The sequence below is a fragment of the Lepus europaeus genome, chromosome 7 (genome assembly GCF_033115175.1).
Source record: "Lepus europaeus isolate LE1 chromosome 7, mLepTim1.pri, whole genome shotgun sequence".
Classification (NCBI taxonomy): Eukaryota; Metazoa; Chordata; class Mammalia; order Lagomorpha; family Leporidae; genus Lepus; species Lepus europaeus.
This window is the reverse complement of record NC_084833.1, coordinates 63,857,606-63,870,766: the sequence shown is the minus strand read 5'-3', so window position 1 is coordinate 63,870,766 and position 13,161 is coordinate 63,857,606. Positions and strand designations below refer to the sequence as shown.

General features: G+C 44.2%; 1 protein-coding gene across 1 annotated transcript in view; it reads left to right on the top strand.

The window, feature by feature from the left end:
* The first annotated feature begins 380 nt into the window (after positions 1-380).
* Positions 381-13,161, top strand: part of PGM2L1 (phosphoglucomutase 2 like 1) — a 52,072-nt gene continuing 39,291 nt past the window's right edge. The window contains exon 1 of the mRNA XM_062198250.1: positions 381-766. Coding sequence (XP_062054234.1) covers positions 656-766 — 111 coding nt within the window. The 5' untranslated portion in view covers positions 381-655. The remainder of the gene's footprint in view (positions 767-13,161) is intronic.

Here is a 13,161-nt window from a genome sequence, read left to right as displayed (position 1 = left end):
GCCCGCGGGCCTCTGCTCCCGCCGCGCGCCTGGCGCGTGCCCGGAGACGAAACTGGGGCCGGAGGGTGCGCGCGCCCCAGGGAAGCTGCCGAGGGTAGCGCTAACGGGGGTTGTGGTGGGGGCCGTGAAGGCAGATTGAGGCAATGAGACGCCTGGGAGTGGGTACGGATGGCAGCAAAGAGAAGTAACCTGGCGAAAAGCAAATTGAAAAATAAAGAGCCGTGCACCCTTCCCTCACCACCCCGGCGGGCGTGTCGGGAGCGCGCTCTCGGGCTCGCGCCTCAGCCCTCGAGAGCTTAAATCGGCAGGGGCGGGCAGGGGCGGGGCCGGCGGGGCCGGGGGGCGGGGCCGAGGGCGGCGAGGGCGGCGGCGGCCGCCAGGACCCAGACATCTGGGACTGTTGTTGTTCTCTCGCCGCGCGACCGCCACGGTCAGTTCGCCGGGAGACCCGGACCTGGTTCCCTGGCGAGCGGGGGGCTGTGTCCTTCCCGGTTCCCGAAAGCTGCGGCAGGAGCCGGCGCCGACGCCCTGCTGCTGGTCTCCGATGCCCTTCGGTGAGGAGGGGGCGGCCAGACCCTGGTGAGCAGCACCCAGGCGCCCCCCAACTCGCTGGCTTCTCCGACCCCTCAGGCCCGCGCACCCCAGTCTGGTTGCCATGGCTGAAAACGCCGAGGGGGACCTGAACTCCAACCTGCTCCACGCCCCCTACCACACCGGGGACCCCCAGCTAGACACGGCCATCGGGCAGTGGCTCCGTTGGGACAAGGTGGGTACCTGTCCGCGCGGCATCCGCCCCCTCCTCCCGCGTGGCCTCCGGCGCCCAGTCCGCGCCTTCTGCTGCCCACCCAGCGCTCCGCAGGCTCGCGAGCGGACGGCTCGGGCCCCCCGGCTGGGGCCAGCGGAGCCGGGCGTTGCCACCCACCTATGCGGGGGCCTCCTCCCTCTGGTCGTCAGGGCTGGGCAGGAACCTCTCTGCTGTCGCTTCCTCTCGCAGGGCACTCAGTTGCAAGCTCCCTCCCTCGCCCGTCACCCTCTCCAAGTGCATTATCGCTCTTTCTCAAAAAAAAAAAAATTTTTTTTTTTTTAATCTTCACTATTGCAAGTTCTACCTTCACGGAGCTGTTTCCTTTCCCCTTTCTGCCTTGACTTCCTTCTCTGCAAGCCTGAAAGTGGTGTCTGGCACCTGTCTTAGGGCGCCTCTGACCGCTATCCGCCGCGGCTCGGGTCGCCTGTGTTTCCACCTTCTGTCGCTAGGTAGTCTCTTGTACCACTCCCTGGTTTTCTCTGATCCCATCTTTTGCTCTTGAGAGAGGCGGGTTCTCTTTACCTCTGCTTTCTCCATCCTCCCAGCTTTTTTCTGGAAGCATCCCGTTCAAAAACACAGAATGGTGTTTTCCACGTTTGCTATGATACTCCTGATCCAGAATTGTTTCTGCCTTGCCCATTCCTCCTCTGGTTTCCCACCTCCTCAAGTTGTGGTGATTAAGCCTTGTCCAAGCATATGGGATGGATTGATGAAAGCCAGAATTAAAATACAGCAATCTCACTTGGGAGGGAGGCCCCTGGTGGCTCCAACGGAGGAAGATAATCCAAGCTTTTCTGTTGTCAGCTACATAAACTATATTTGCTAAAATAGAGAAGATGGCACATTTGAGATTGTGTTAGTAATACTGAATTAGGGAGTTCATGCCATAGTATGAAAATATACAAAAACATTTCCCTAAGCATTAGCTTTTTGGAAAAGTTTTAATTTCACTTTGTCCATTCATTGATTCAGCCAAAAATACTGAGCCCGGAGTAATGTTTTAGGCGCTGCTAGGCTTGGGAAGAAGATAGAAAGGGTTCCTCCCCTCAGCAAGCCCCGAGGTATTTAATGCTGTTAAATATGTCCTATGCATCTTGGATATTCGAATTCTTTCTCTGGAGTCTAAACTAGTGCTTAAACCTTCAAACGCTTGCAGATCACTGGGGATCTTAAAATGGAGATTCTGGCTCAGGAGACTAAGGGGGCGGGGGGGGGGGGCAGAGATTCTACCTGAGGATGAGCTTCCAGGTGATATCAATGCTGCTGGTCGGTGGTGCACACTTGGAGTTACAAGACTCTTCTTAGGCCTCAGTGTGGGCTGTACTTTTCCTACTGAGTCTCCTGGCTGAATGAGTTAATATTTATTTTCATTCCATTTGAAAGGCAGAGAGACAGATCTTCCACCTGCTGGTTTACTCCCCAGATGCCTACAACAGCTGAGGCTGGTTCAGGCCAAAGCCAGGCGCCTAGAACTCAATCTGGGTCTTCCATGTGGGTCACAGGGACCCAAGAACTTGAGCCAGCACCTGCTGCCTCCCGGGGTGCACATTAGCAGGAAGCTGGAATTAGAAGCAGAACAGGGACTTGAACCCAAGCACTCCAGTAATGGGATGAGGGTGTCCCAAGCTGTCTCAACCACAACATTAAATGCCCACCCTTGAGTTAATATTTACTAATTGTGCTATGCTGAGGTTGGGATAATTATTTTTTTAACTATAAAATGCACCTCATACAAAGATAGCAATAGAATAGTTTTCATGGCAGTTAAATGGTTTTTAGGAAGTCAGTTCTTATAGGAGCTCAAAAGTAAGAGTGACCTGTGGGTGGGGGTGGTCACGGAAGACTTTATGAGAAGATAGGATACAAATAAAAAGAATGAGAGCTGTTATTGAAAGTGGAAGAGAGCCGGCGCTGAGGCTCAACAGGCTAATCCTCCGCCTAGTGGCGTCGGCACACCAGGTTCTAGTCCCGGTCGGGGTGCCGGATTCTGTCCTGGTTGCCCCTCTTCCAGGCCAGCTCTCTGCTATGGCCCGGGAAGGCAGTGGAGGATGGCCCAAGTCCTTGGGCCCTGCACCCCATGGGAGACCAGGAGAAGCACCTGGCTCCTGGCTTTGGATCAGCGTGGTGTGCCGGCCACAGCGCGTCGGCCGCAGCGACCAATGGCAAAGGAAGACCTTTCTCTCTCTCTCTCTCTCTCTCTCTCTCACTGTCCACTTTGTCTGTCAAAAATAAAGAAAAAAAAAAGAAAATGGAAGAGAAATTCTTCTTTTTTTTTTATTTGAAAGGCAGAATTACAGAAAGAGGGAGAGACAAAGATCCTCCATCTGCTGGCTCAGTCCCCAAGTGGCCGCAGTGGCCAGGGCTGGGTCGAGCTGAAGCCAGGAGCTTCACCTGAGTCTCCTGTGTGGGTGCAGAGGCCCAAAGACCTGGGCTATCATCTGCTGATTTCCCAGACAGATTAGCAGGCAGCTGGATCAGAAGTGGAGCAGCCTGGAATCAAACTGGTGCCCACATGGGATGCCAGTGCCACAGGTAGTGGCTTTACCCACTACGCTGCAGCGCTGACCCCAAGAGAAATTCTTGATTTATGTTTAAAGTGCTCTTGGGAGCAAGTCCATGGATCAGGGTGTCCCTGCTCCGGGCAGTGTACAGACGGCTGCTACAGTGCCCCTGCCTTTTGTGCACTAGGGCTAAGGCTCTCACTTCCTAGTTCTTCTTTCAGTGCATTCATGTGTTATGTCAAAGTTAACATGACAACTATGCTGTATTTCTGATCCACTAGATTTTAACTGGTTGAAACAAAACATTATACCCAGGATATTAAACACTGACAGTCTGGGTGGGTAAGTGAAGAGTGGGGCTGGAACAAGGGGCAGAGCTGCTGAGCCAGCTGAAGCAGCAACAGTGTTGAACTTCCTATGTTTTGACAACAATGTAGAGGCAAGTATTGGCCACTGCATGTTAAGAAATAGCATGTAGAGTACTTTGGTCTCAGAATGGAGGTCTGAGTTGAGAAAGAGTGGAATGTAAAGTGAAAAGCCTGATAGTGGGAATAAAAGACTTCAGTTTAAGCCAAAGATTTTCAAACATCTATATAGTTAAAAGACAGAGAGACTTGTTTATGTCCTAAATGACCACAACAGCCAGGAGCCAGAAAATCCATCCAGGTCTCCAAGGTGGGTAGCAGGAGCCCAGGTACCTGGGCTTCCACTGCTTTCCCAGAGGCATTGCCAAGAAGAGGCATTGCTCCAGAAGTGGAGCAGCCAGAACTTGAACTGGCTCTCCAATATGCCACCTTTTCACCCAATTTTATACTAGTCTATATAATATTTTGTTCACATTTTTCTAATACTTCACTTAATTTCATACTTAAGCAATGAAGAATACAGAGTACATATGATTTTACTAATTTTGGAACATGTTAACACTTATTACTTGAATTTATTTGTGTAGTGTTTTAGCCTTTGTAAGATGTTTTCAGTTTTATTTTACATTTCTAGCAACTCTGTGAATAAAGAAACTTAGGCTCAGAAAAGGAAATGACTCGCTCGGTGATGTTCAGCTTTCAAATGGTGAACTGGGACTAGACCTTAGGTTGTCTGACTTTTAGTCCCATCTCAACGCTGTAAAAGATCTATAAACCAAGCTTTTAATAAATACTAGTGGCACCATAAACCAAGCTTCCCAGAACTCATTAAAGCCATTTTATTGGCTTTTGAAAAGCTGGAATAGGTTATATTATTCTGCAGAATAAAATGCCATGGATTTTTTTTTAAAGAGCTGGATTTGCTACTCAACAGTTGCTTTGGTTTCCTTGGCAACAATATTCTTCCTGTGTCCAAAAAAATTTACTGTTTGGATTTTTTTCTATATACACAAAACCAGAGAAAATCCATACTAGCTTCCCAGAAAAATGTATGGATAGCAGTAATTAAGAATCAGGCTATATGAAGAACACAGTCAATATGAAGAATAAGATAAAGCAGTAGAGTCAGAAAAAGATAAATTTTGGGGCTGGTGCTGTGGTGTAGTGGGTAAAGCCACCACCTGTGGTGCCAGCATCCCATATGGGCACTGGTTTGAGACCTGGCTGCTCCACTTCCAATCCAGTTCTCTGCTATGGCCTGGGAAATCTGTAGAAGATAGCCCAAGTCCTTGGGCCCCTGCTCCCTCGTGGAAGACCTGGAGGAAGCTCCTGGCTCCTGGCTTGGGATCAGCCCAGCTCCAGCCGTTGCAGCCATTTAGGGAGTGAACCAGCAGATGGAAGATCTCTCTCTCTCTCCCTCTCTCTGCCTCTGCTTCTCTGTAACTCTGCCTTTCAAATAAATAAATCTTTATAAAAAAAAAAGAAATTTGGAATGAAAAACTTAAAAATTTGAGACTAAATTTAGAAATGCAGTTATTCCATCAAATAAATAAAGATGCCTAAAGAAAAAAGATGTTATGAACAGAAAACAAGAATGAGCTCTGGGATATTAAAAAGTGTATCTTGCCTCTGCCAAATGCAATTGAAAATATAAAAAAGTTGAGAAATAGCACAAGGAAATGGGAAATATGAGGGAAATTGACAGGTCATAACTATACTAAGAATTCAATATAAAAAAATTCCTTGGTGAAGCCGGTGCTGTGGCTTAGTGGGTTAAGGCCCCGGTCTGCAGTGTCGGCATCCCATATGGGTGTCAGTTTGAGTCCAGGGTGCTGCACTTCCCATCCAGCTCTCTGCTAGTGGATTGGGAAAGCAGTAGAAGATGGCCCAGGTCCTTGGGCCCCTGCATCCACGTGGCAGACCCAGAGGAAGCTCCTGGCTCCTGGCTTCAGATCGGCCCAGCTCTGGCTGATGCGGGAGTGAGCCAGCAGATGGAAGACCACTCTCTGTCTCTACCTGTCTCTGTAATGCTGCCTTTCAAATAAATAAAATAAATCTTTTTAAAAATATCCTTGGTCACAACAGTACAGTAGATCCAAGTTGGGCTTTAAGAAGTATGTCTTGAAGGGCCAGTGCTGTGGCACAGCTGTTTAAGCCACCACTTGCTACACTGACATCCCACATTATAGTGCCAGTTTGAGTCTGGACTGCTCTGCTTCTGATCCAGCTTCTAGCTAACATGCTTGGGAAAGCAGTGGAAGGTAACCTTAGCATGGCCCATGCTTTGCTATTGCATCAATTGAGGGCATGAACCAGCAGATAGTCAATCTCTTTCTGTCGCTTTTTAAATAAATAAAATAAATCTTTAAAAAAATCTTGAAATAGAATTCAAGATCTTTGTTACTAATAATAAAAAGCTAGAAGTTGTTAGTGATGATGGTATGTTATTTCTGGTAACAGCATAAAAAAAAAAAAAGCATATACCCATGGAAGGAAGGGGAAAGGGAAGTAAACAAGTAAGAGAGCTGAATAAACAAGGGAGGGAGAGAGGAAGGGGACTGAGTGAGTTGTCCAAAAATGAAGCAAACGAAAATGTGCATGATTTTGAACAATTAGTTGATGGAGCTTAAGGAGAAAAATCCATTTGATTTCAACACCCCTAGGTTAAACAAAGTAGGCCTAAAGAGAAGGAAATTTTATCTTCCCACTACTGAGGTCTACAGTGAACAATATTTAGATGACCTTAACCTAGTACTTACTTTATTTTTTATTTTGAGGATTAACCAAAAGCTAAAACACAAGGTAGAATTTTTTTTTAATTGTAGTAAAAAGCACCTAATATAAAAGTTAGCATTTTGCCCATTTTTAAATGTGGGGATCATAGGTGTTTTTAAGTGCATTCTCATTGTGCCACGAATCTCCAGAACTTTTCCATCTTGCTGAGCTGAAGTTCTGTCCATTAAACATCTCTGGATTTCTTCCTCTGCCAGTCTCTGGCATCATCCTACTTTCTGTCTCTATGAATTTGACCACTTCATGTCAGTAGAATGATACAATATTTGTCTTTTTGTGACTTATTTCTCTCAGCAAAACGTCCTCCTGGTTCATCCATGTTGTAGACAAGATTTTAATTTTGATTGTAGGACAAAATGTAGATGTTATCAACATATTTCAAGTTCTGGCTTGTTGTGCTTTTTTCCCCCTAAATTTACTATTTTGAAAAAAAAAAATTTTGAGAGGCAAATGGGGAGAGGAAACATACTGACAGAACTCACTCCTATCTACTGGTTTACTCCCTAGATGTCCACAATGGCCAAGGCTGAGCCAGGCTAAAGCTAGGAACCTGGAACAATCCAGGCCTTTCATGTGGGTGACAAAGAGCCAACTACTTGTGCTGTCACCTGCTGCACATTAGCAGGAGGCTAGAACTGGGGACAGAGCTGGCACCTGAACCCAGGCATCGTGGTACAGAATGTGAGTGTCTCAAGCCATGTCTTAGCAGCCATACACACACCTGCCCCAGGGCTCATATTTCAGAACGCTTCCTTTCCCACCTGACAGTTTTCAAAATAGGTTGACTGGCTACTTCTGCTTGTGATTTGGGGCCTTCTTGGCCCTATTTTTTTCTTTCATGAAATATTTTGATTTAGTTTCTATAAGTTTGTTTCAAGGCCATTAAAAATCCTGTTTGCATATATCATCATCCTAAAATTATTTTTTCTTTTTCTCTTAATTTAAAAATCAGAAAGTGGAGACTCTAATAGGAGTTTATCATCATCTGATTCTTCCAGATTTTACCTGTGAACTAACAAAGGAATGTAAATGTTTTAATTCCATTAGCTCACATTTTCATCGTCTCTCTGTAGAGAATGTAAGTCAGGTTTCTTTTGTCTGTGCTTTTGGAGAGACAGCATGGATGACTTCTTTATTTTCACCTTATTTACATTCTACCCTGGTTTTTAAAAATGTCCTCCGCCCCCCAAAAGATTGATTAGTAAATTAGTGCAGTTATTACTAAAGGAGTATTTTTCACTAATGGATTGCTGTCTGCCTTACCGCCGCTTCGTGCCGAGGCTGCTGCCCTCTGGTGTTGGGAGTCAGTGGAGAAAATGAACTGTGCTGGTGAAGAACAGTCAGGGTAACAGTGAGCAGCATCGCTGCCAGTCCTGCCTGGGATCTTCTACACCAAGTGATGGAACGAGCTCTGTGTCCTGCCAGACAACATGGGAATGGCCATGTGTAATGCCAGAAAGAGTGACCAGACTGTAGCATTGCAAATGAGAAATACTGTGTCCTGTACAAAGGCATTTTCGCTTTCAGCTAATCAGAAACTACCTTGTTTTTTTAAAAAAACAAACAAACAAAAAAACCCTCTTTCATGTAAGTAAGTGTTCTGATTCAAATTTTCTCATGTCATTTTCTCTCTGAAATATTTTGTTACTTATGTAAGTAAAAAATAGGGAAAAAGAAAAGAAAACCCCGAGTGCCCAGCAGTAGGGGAGTGGGTAAATTAAATGGAGCACTGCAGTGAAAAGAATAGCACAAGTCTGACTGCTAAGGTACAGACAGATACACACATATGTAAGTCTATACGTGGACTGTAAAATTTTTATTTTATTACAGTAAGAACATTTACCATGAGACTTAGCCTTAAATGTTGAAGTGCACAGTGCACTGTTGCTAGCTGTCGGTGCATGGTTGTACAACAGATCTCTAGAACTTACTTGTCTTGTGTAACTGAAATGTCATGCCTGATGGCTAGCAACTCCCCACCTCTCCCTCTCCCCCAGCTCCAGCAACTACCACTCTGTTCTTTGATTCTGTCAGTTTGACTAAATATCTCATGTAAGCAGAATTACGTGAATCTGTCTCTCTGTATAAGATATACTAAGTGAAATAAGCAAGTTATAGAACATCATGTGTAAGTTGATGCTGTATGTGAAAAAGATAAATGAAGAAAAACTGCACTTAAAAAGTATATAGATGTGTAGGTGAAGGTCTGGAAGGATGTATTACAAACGGTAAGTGGTTCACCTAAGGGAGGGGCCTGGGAATGAGGCTAATAGATGTCTGTGGCTTTATACTTTTATTTATTTTTTTTAAAAAGATGTATTTATTTGAAAATCAGAGTTACACAGAGAGAGGAGAGGCAGAGAGAGAAAGAGAGAGTCTTCCATCTGGTGGTTCACTTTCCAATTGGCTAAAATGGCCAGAGCCACGCTGATCGGAAGTTAGGAGCTTCTTCCGGGTCTCCCACACGGGTGCAGGGGCCCAGGGACCTGGGGCCACCTTCCATTGCCCTCCCAGGCCACAGCAGAGAGCCGGATTGGAAGTGGAGCAGCCGGGTCTTGAACCAGCACCCATATGGGATGCTGGTGCCTCAGGCCAGGGCGTTAACCCTCTGCGCCTCAGCACTGGCCCCGGCTTTATACTTTTAAAAGGAAAATATATTAATATAATTTGTAATTCATAACTAAAAAATTTAAATACAAAGACATTTAAATGATTAACACTGACTTTTGATTTTATTCGTTTTATTTGAGAGACAGAGAGACAACAACAAAGAGATATTCCACCCACTGATTCATTTCCAAATGCCCTCAACAGCTAGGGGTGAGCCAGACTGAAGCCAGGAGTCCAGAACACAAAATCTGGGTCTCTCTCACGTGGGTGGCAGGAACCCAAGTATTTGAGCCACTTATTGCGCTTCACAAAGTATGCAAGCAGGAAGCTATAATTAGAGGCAAAGTCTGGGCTCAAACTCAGACACTTCAATATGGGATGAGGACGTTTCAAGTGGTGTCTTAACCACTGTACCAAATGCCTACCCTCTGTTAAAAATATATTTTTTATTTACTTGAAAGGCAAAGAGAGAAAGAGAATTTCTACCCACTGGCTCTCTTCTCCAAGTACCTTTGGCTAGGCCAAAACTAGGAACTGGGAACACAGTCTGGGTCTCCCATGTAAGTGGCAGGAACTCAGGTACTTGTGCCATCGCTTGTATCCCACAGCGCACATTAGCAGAAAGCTGGAATCAAAAGTGGAGCCGGAACTGAAACCCATGCTCTCTGATACAGGATGCAGGTGTCCCAAGCAGCATCCTTTTTTTTTTTTTTTTTTTTTTCCTTATTTATTTGAAAGAATGACAGAGTAAGAGAGAGAGATCTTCCATCCACTGGTCTGTGGTTCAAATGGGCACAACAACCAAGGCTGGGCCAGGCTGAAGCCAGGAGCCAGGCAGTCCATTTGGGTCTCCCAGGTGGGTGACAGCTACACAAACACTTGAGGCATCATTGCTTCCCCAGGTGCATTAGCAGGAAGCCGGGTTGGCAACAGAGCAGCTGGGATTCCAACTGGCACCCTGATATGAGATGACAGTGTCTGAAGTGATGGCTTAACCCACTGTGGCACAACGGTGCCCCCCTAAGCAGCATCTTAACCATTACCCCAACCATACCCGTGACTCAGGCTGTTAAGCATGTTTGGAGTTCAAACTCAGGAAGACTTTATGTCAGAGGTTCTTGTAGAATATTTTTTTAAACTTATTTATTTTGAAAGTTATAGGGAGGGAGAGAGGGAGAAAGATCGAGGTCTTCTATCCTCTGGTTAACTCCCCAGGTGGCTACAATATCCAGGCAAGAGCCAGGAGCTTCATCCAGGTCTCCCACATGAGTGGCAGGGGCCCAGACACTTGGACCATCTTCCACTGCTTTGCCCAGGCCATTAGCAGGGAGCTGGATCAGAAGTGGAGCAGGTGAGACTTGAACTAGAGCCCATATGGGATGCTGGCATTGAAGGCTGTGGCTTTTCTCTCTTTGCCAGAACACTGGCCCCAGTTCTTACAGATTTTGAGCTGGTGGTTAATGAGGATAAGAATAGATAACAGATAGGGAGGCAGGAAATTTAAAAGGAAATAGAGTACAAAATTAAACAGAGCAGGAGATACGCGGGAAGCTCAAAGAGATTGCTTTTTTTGGGGGGACAGGCAGAGTGGACAGTGAGAGAGAGACAGAGAGAAAGGTCTTCCTTCTCCATTGTTTCACCCTGCCGGCGCACCACACTGATCCGAAGCCAGGAGCCAGGTGCTTCTCCTGGTCTCCCATGTGGGTGATTGCTTTTTTAACTTAAGTATATTGCATGTGTACTGTAGTTCTATGGTAGGTAAGAATAAGGGAAGGAATACTAGAGTTTGTTGAGTCATTGTGTGCCAGACATGGTGCCAGATGCTTTCATGTTTTGTTGAGAGTGTTTGAATCTATGTTCATCAAGGATATTGGTCTGTAGTTTTCTTTTTGTGTTTTTGTTTGGTTTAGGTATCAGAGTATTGCTGGCCTCATAAAGAGTTTTGCAGATTTGTATCCTTTCCAATATTTTGGAATAGTTTGATAAATTTTAGAGTTGATTCCTCTTTAGATATTTTGTAGAATTCATTTGTAAAGCCATCTGGTACTGGATTTCTTTGATGGGAGATCTTAATTATGCTTCAATAGCACTACTTGGTGCTGGTGTGTTTAGGTTTCCTATTTCTTCTTGATTTAATGGTGGTAGGTTATATGTATCCAGGAATTTACCCATCTCTGAGGTTTTCCAGTTTGTTTACATATAGTTGTTCATGGTAGTTTCTTATCCTTTGTATTTCTGTGGTATCAGTTGAAATGTCTCCTTTTTCATCTCTAATTTTATTTATTTCCATTTTTTCTCTTTACCTATATTAGATTTGCTGAGGTTATAGCTTGCTTATCTTTTTTTTAAAAAAAAACTTTTTTCATTTTGTGGATTTTTTGTGGGCTTTTTGGTTTATTTATTTTTAGATTTTTGTCTATGAGCCTCATTTCTTGCCTCCTGTGAATGTTGGGTGTGGTTTGTTCTTGCCATTCTGCATCCTTCAGATGCATCATTAGGTTATTTATTTGAAATCTATCTTTAAATGTGTGCCCCTATTACCATAAACTTCCCTGTGCTGTATCCCACAGATTTTGATATGTTGTGTTTTCATTTGTTTCAAGAGATATTTTGTATTTCTTTTTAGATTTCTTCCATGATCTATTGATCATTCAGGAGCATGTTATTCAATTTCCATGTATTTTTAAGTTTTCTGTAATTCTTGTTGATTTCTAGCTTTATTCCTTTATGGTCTGAGAAGATGCATGTTATGATTTTAATTTTTAAAAATTTACTGAGACTTGATCTTTGCCCTAATATGTGGTCTATGCTAGAAAATATTCCATGTGCTAATGAGAATTTGTATATTATATCTTTTGGATGAAATGATCTATAAATGTCTATTAAGTTCATTTGCTCTATGGTATGGTTCAAGGCTAACCGATCTGTGTTGATTTTTCTGTCTGGATAATCTTTCCACTGAGGACAGTGGGGTGTTGAAGTCCCCCACTATTATTGTATTGGAGTCCCTGGCTAATATTTGCTTTATATATTTGGGTATTCTTGTTTTGGGTGCAGAAATATTTATGATTTGTGTATCTTATTTCTGAATCAATCCTTTTATCAATATATAATGTCCTTCTTTGCCTCTTTTTACATTTTTTAAATTTAAAAGTATGTTTTATCGGGTATGAATATAGCTATTCCAGCTCATCTTTGGTTTCCATTTGTATGGTTTATCTTTCTCTAACCCTTTATTTTCAGTCTATGTATATCATTTTTTAAAAAAAAGACTTACATATGTATTTGAAAGGCAGAATTACAGAGAAAGGGAGAAACAGAGGGAGAAAGGTCTTCCATCCAGTGGTTCACTCCCCAGATGGCCACAACAGCCAGGGCTGGGCCAGGCCAAGGCCAGGAGCTTCATCTAGGTCTCCTATGTGGGTGGCAGGGGCCCTAACACTTGGGTCATCTTCTACTGCTTTTCCCAGGCCATTAGCAGGGAGCTGGATCAGTAGTGGAACAGCTGTGACACAAATGATACAAATTTCATAGGTACAGCTTTAAGAATGTAGTGGTTCTTCTCACCATACCACCCTCCCACCCCAACTCCCATCCTGCCTCCTACTCCCTCTCTCATCCCACTTGTCATTAAGATTCGTTTTTAATTAACTTTATATACAGAAGACCAATTCTATACTAAGTAAAGATTTCAACAGTTTGTACCCACACAGACACACAAAGTATAAAGTACTGTTGAAAGCAAGTTTTATAGTTACTTCTCATAGTACAACTCATTAAGGACAGAGGTCCTACATGGGAACTAAGTGCACAGTGACTCCTGTTGTTGATTTAATAATTGACACTCTTATTTATGACATCGGTGATCACTGAGGCTCTTGACTGAGCTGCCAAGCATATGGAAGCCTTTTGAGTCCACAAACTGTCAGTATTTAGACAGGGCCACAAGCAAAGTGGAAGTTCTCTCTTCCCTTCAGAGAAGAGTACATAAAAATTTACTTATTTGAAAAGCAGAGTGACAGAGGGAGAGAGTCAGAGAGAGCAAAAAAATCTCCCGTTCACTGCTTCACCCTCCAAATGGCCACAG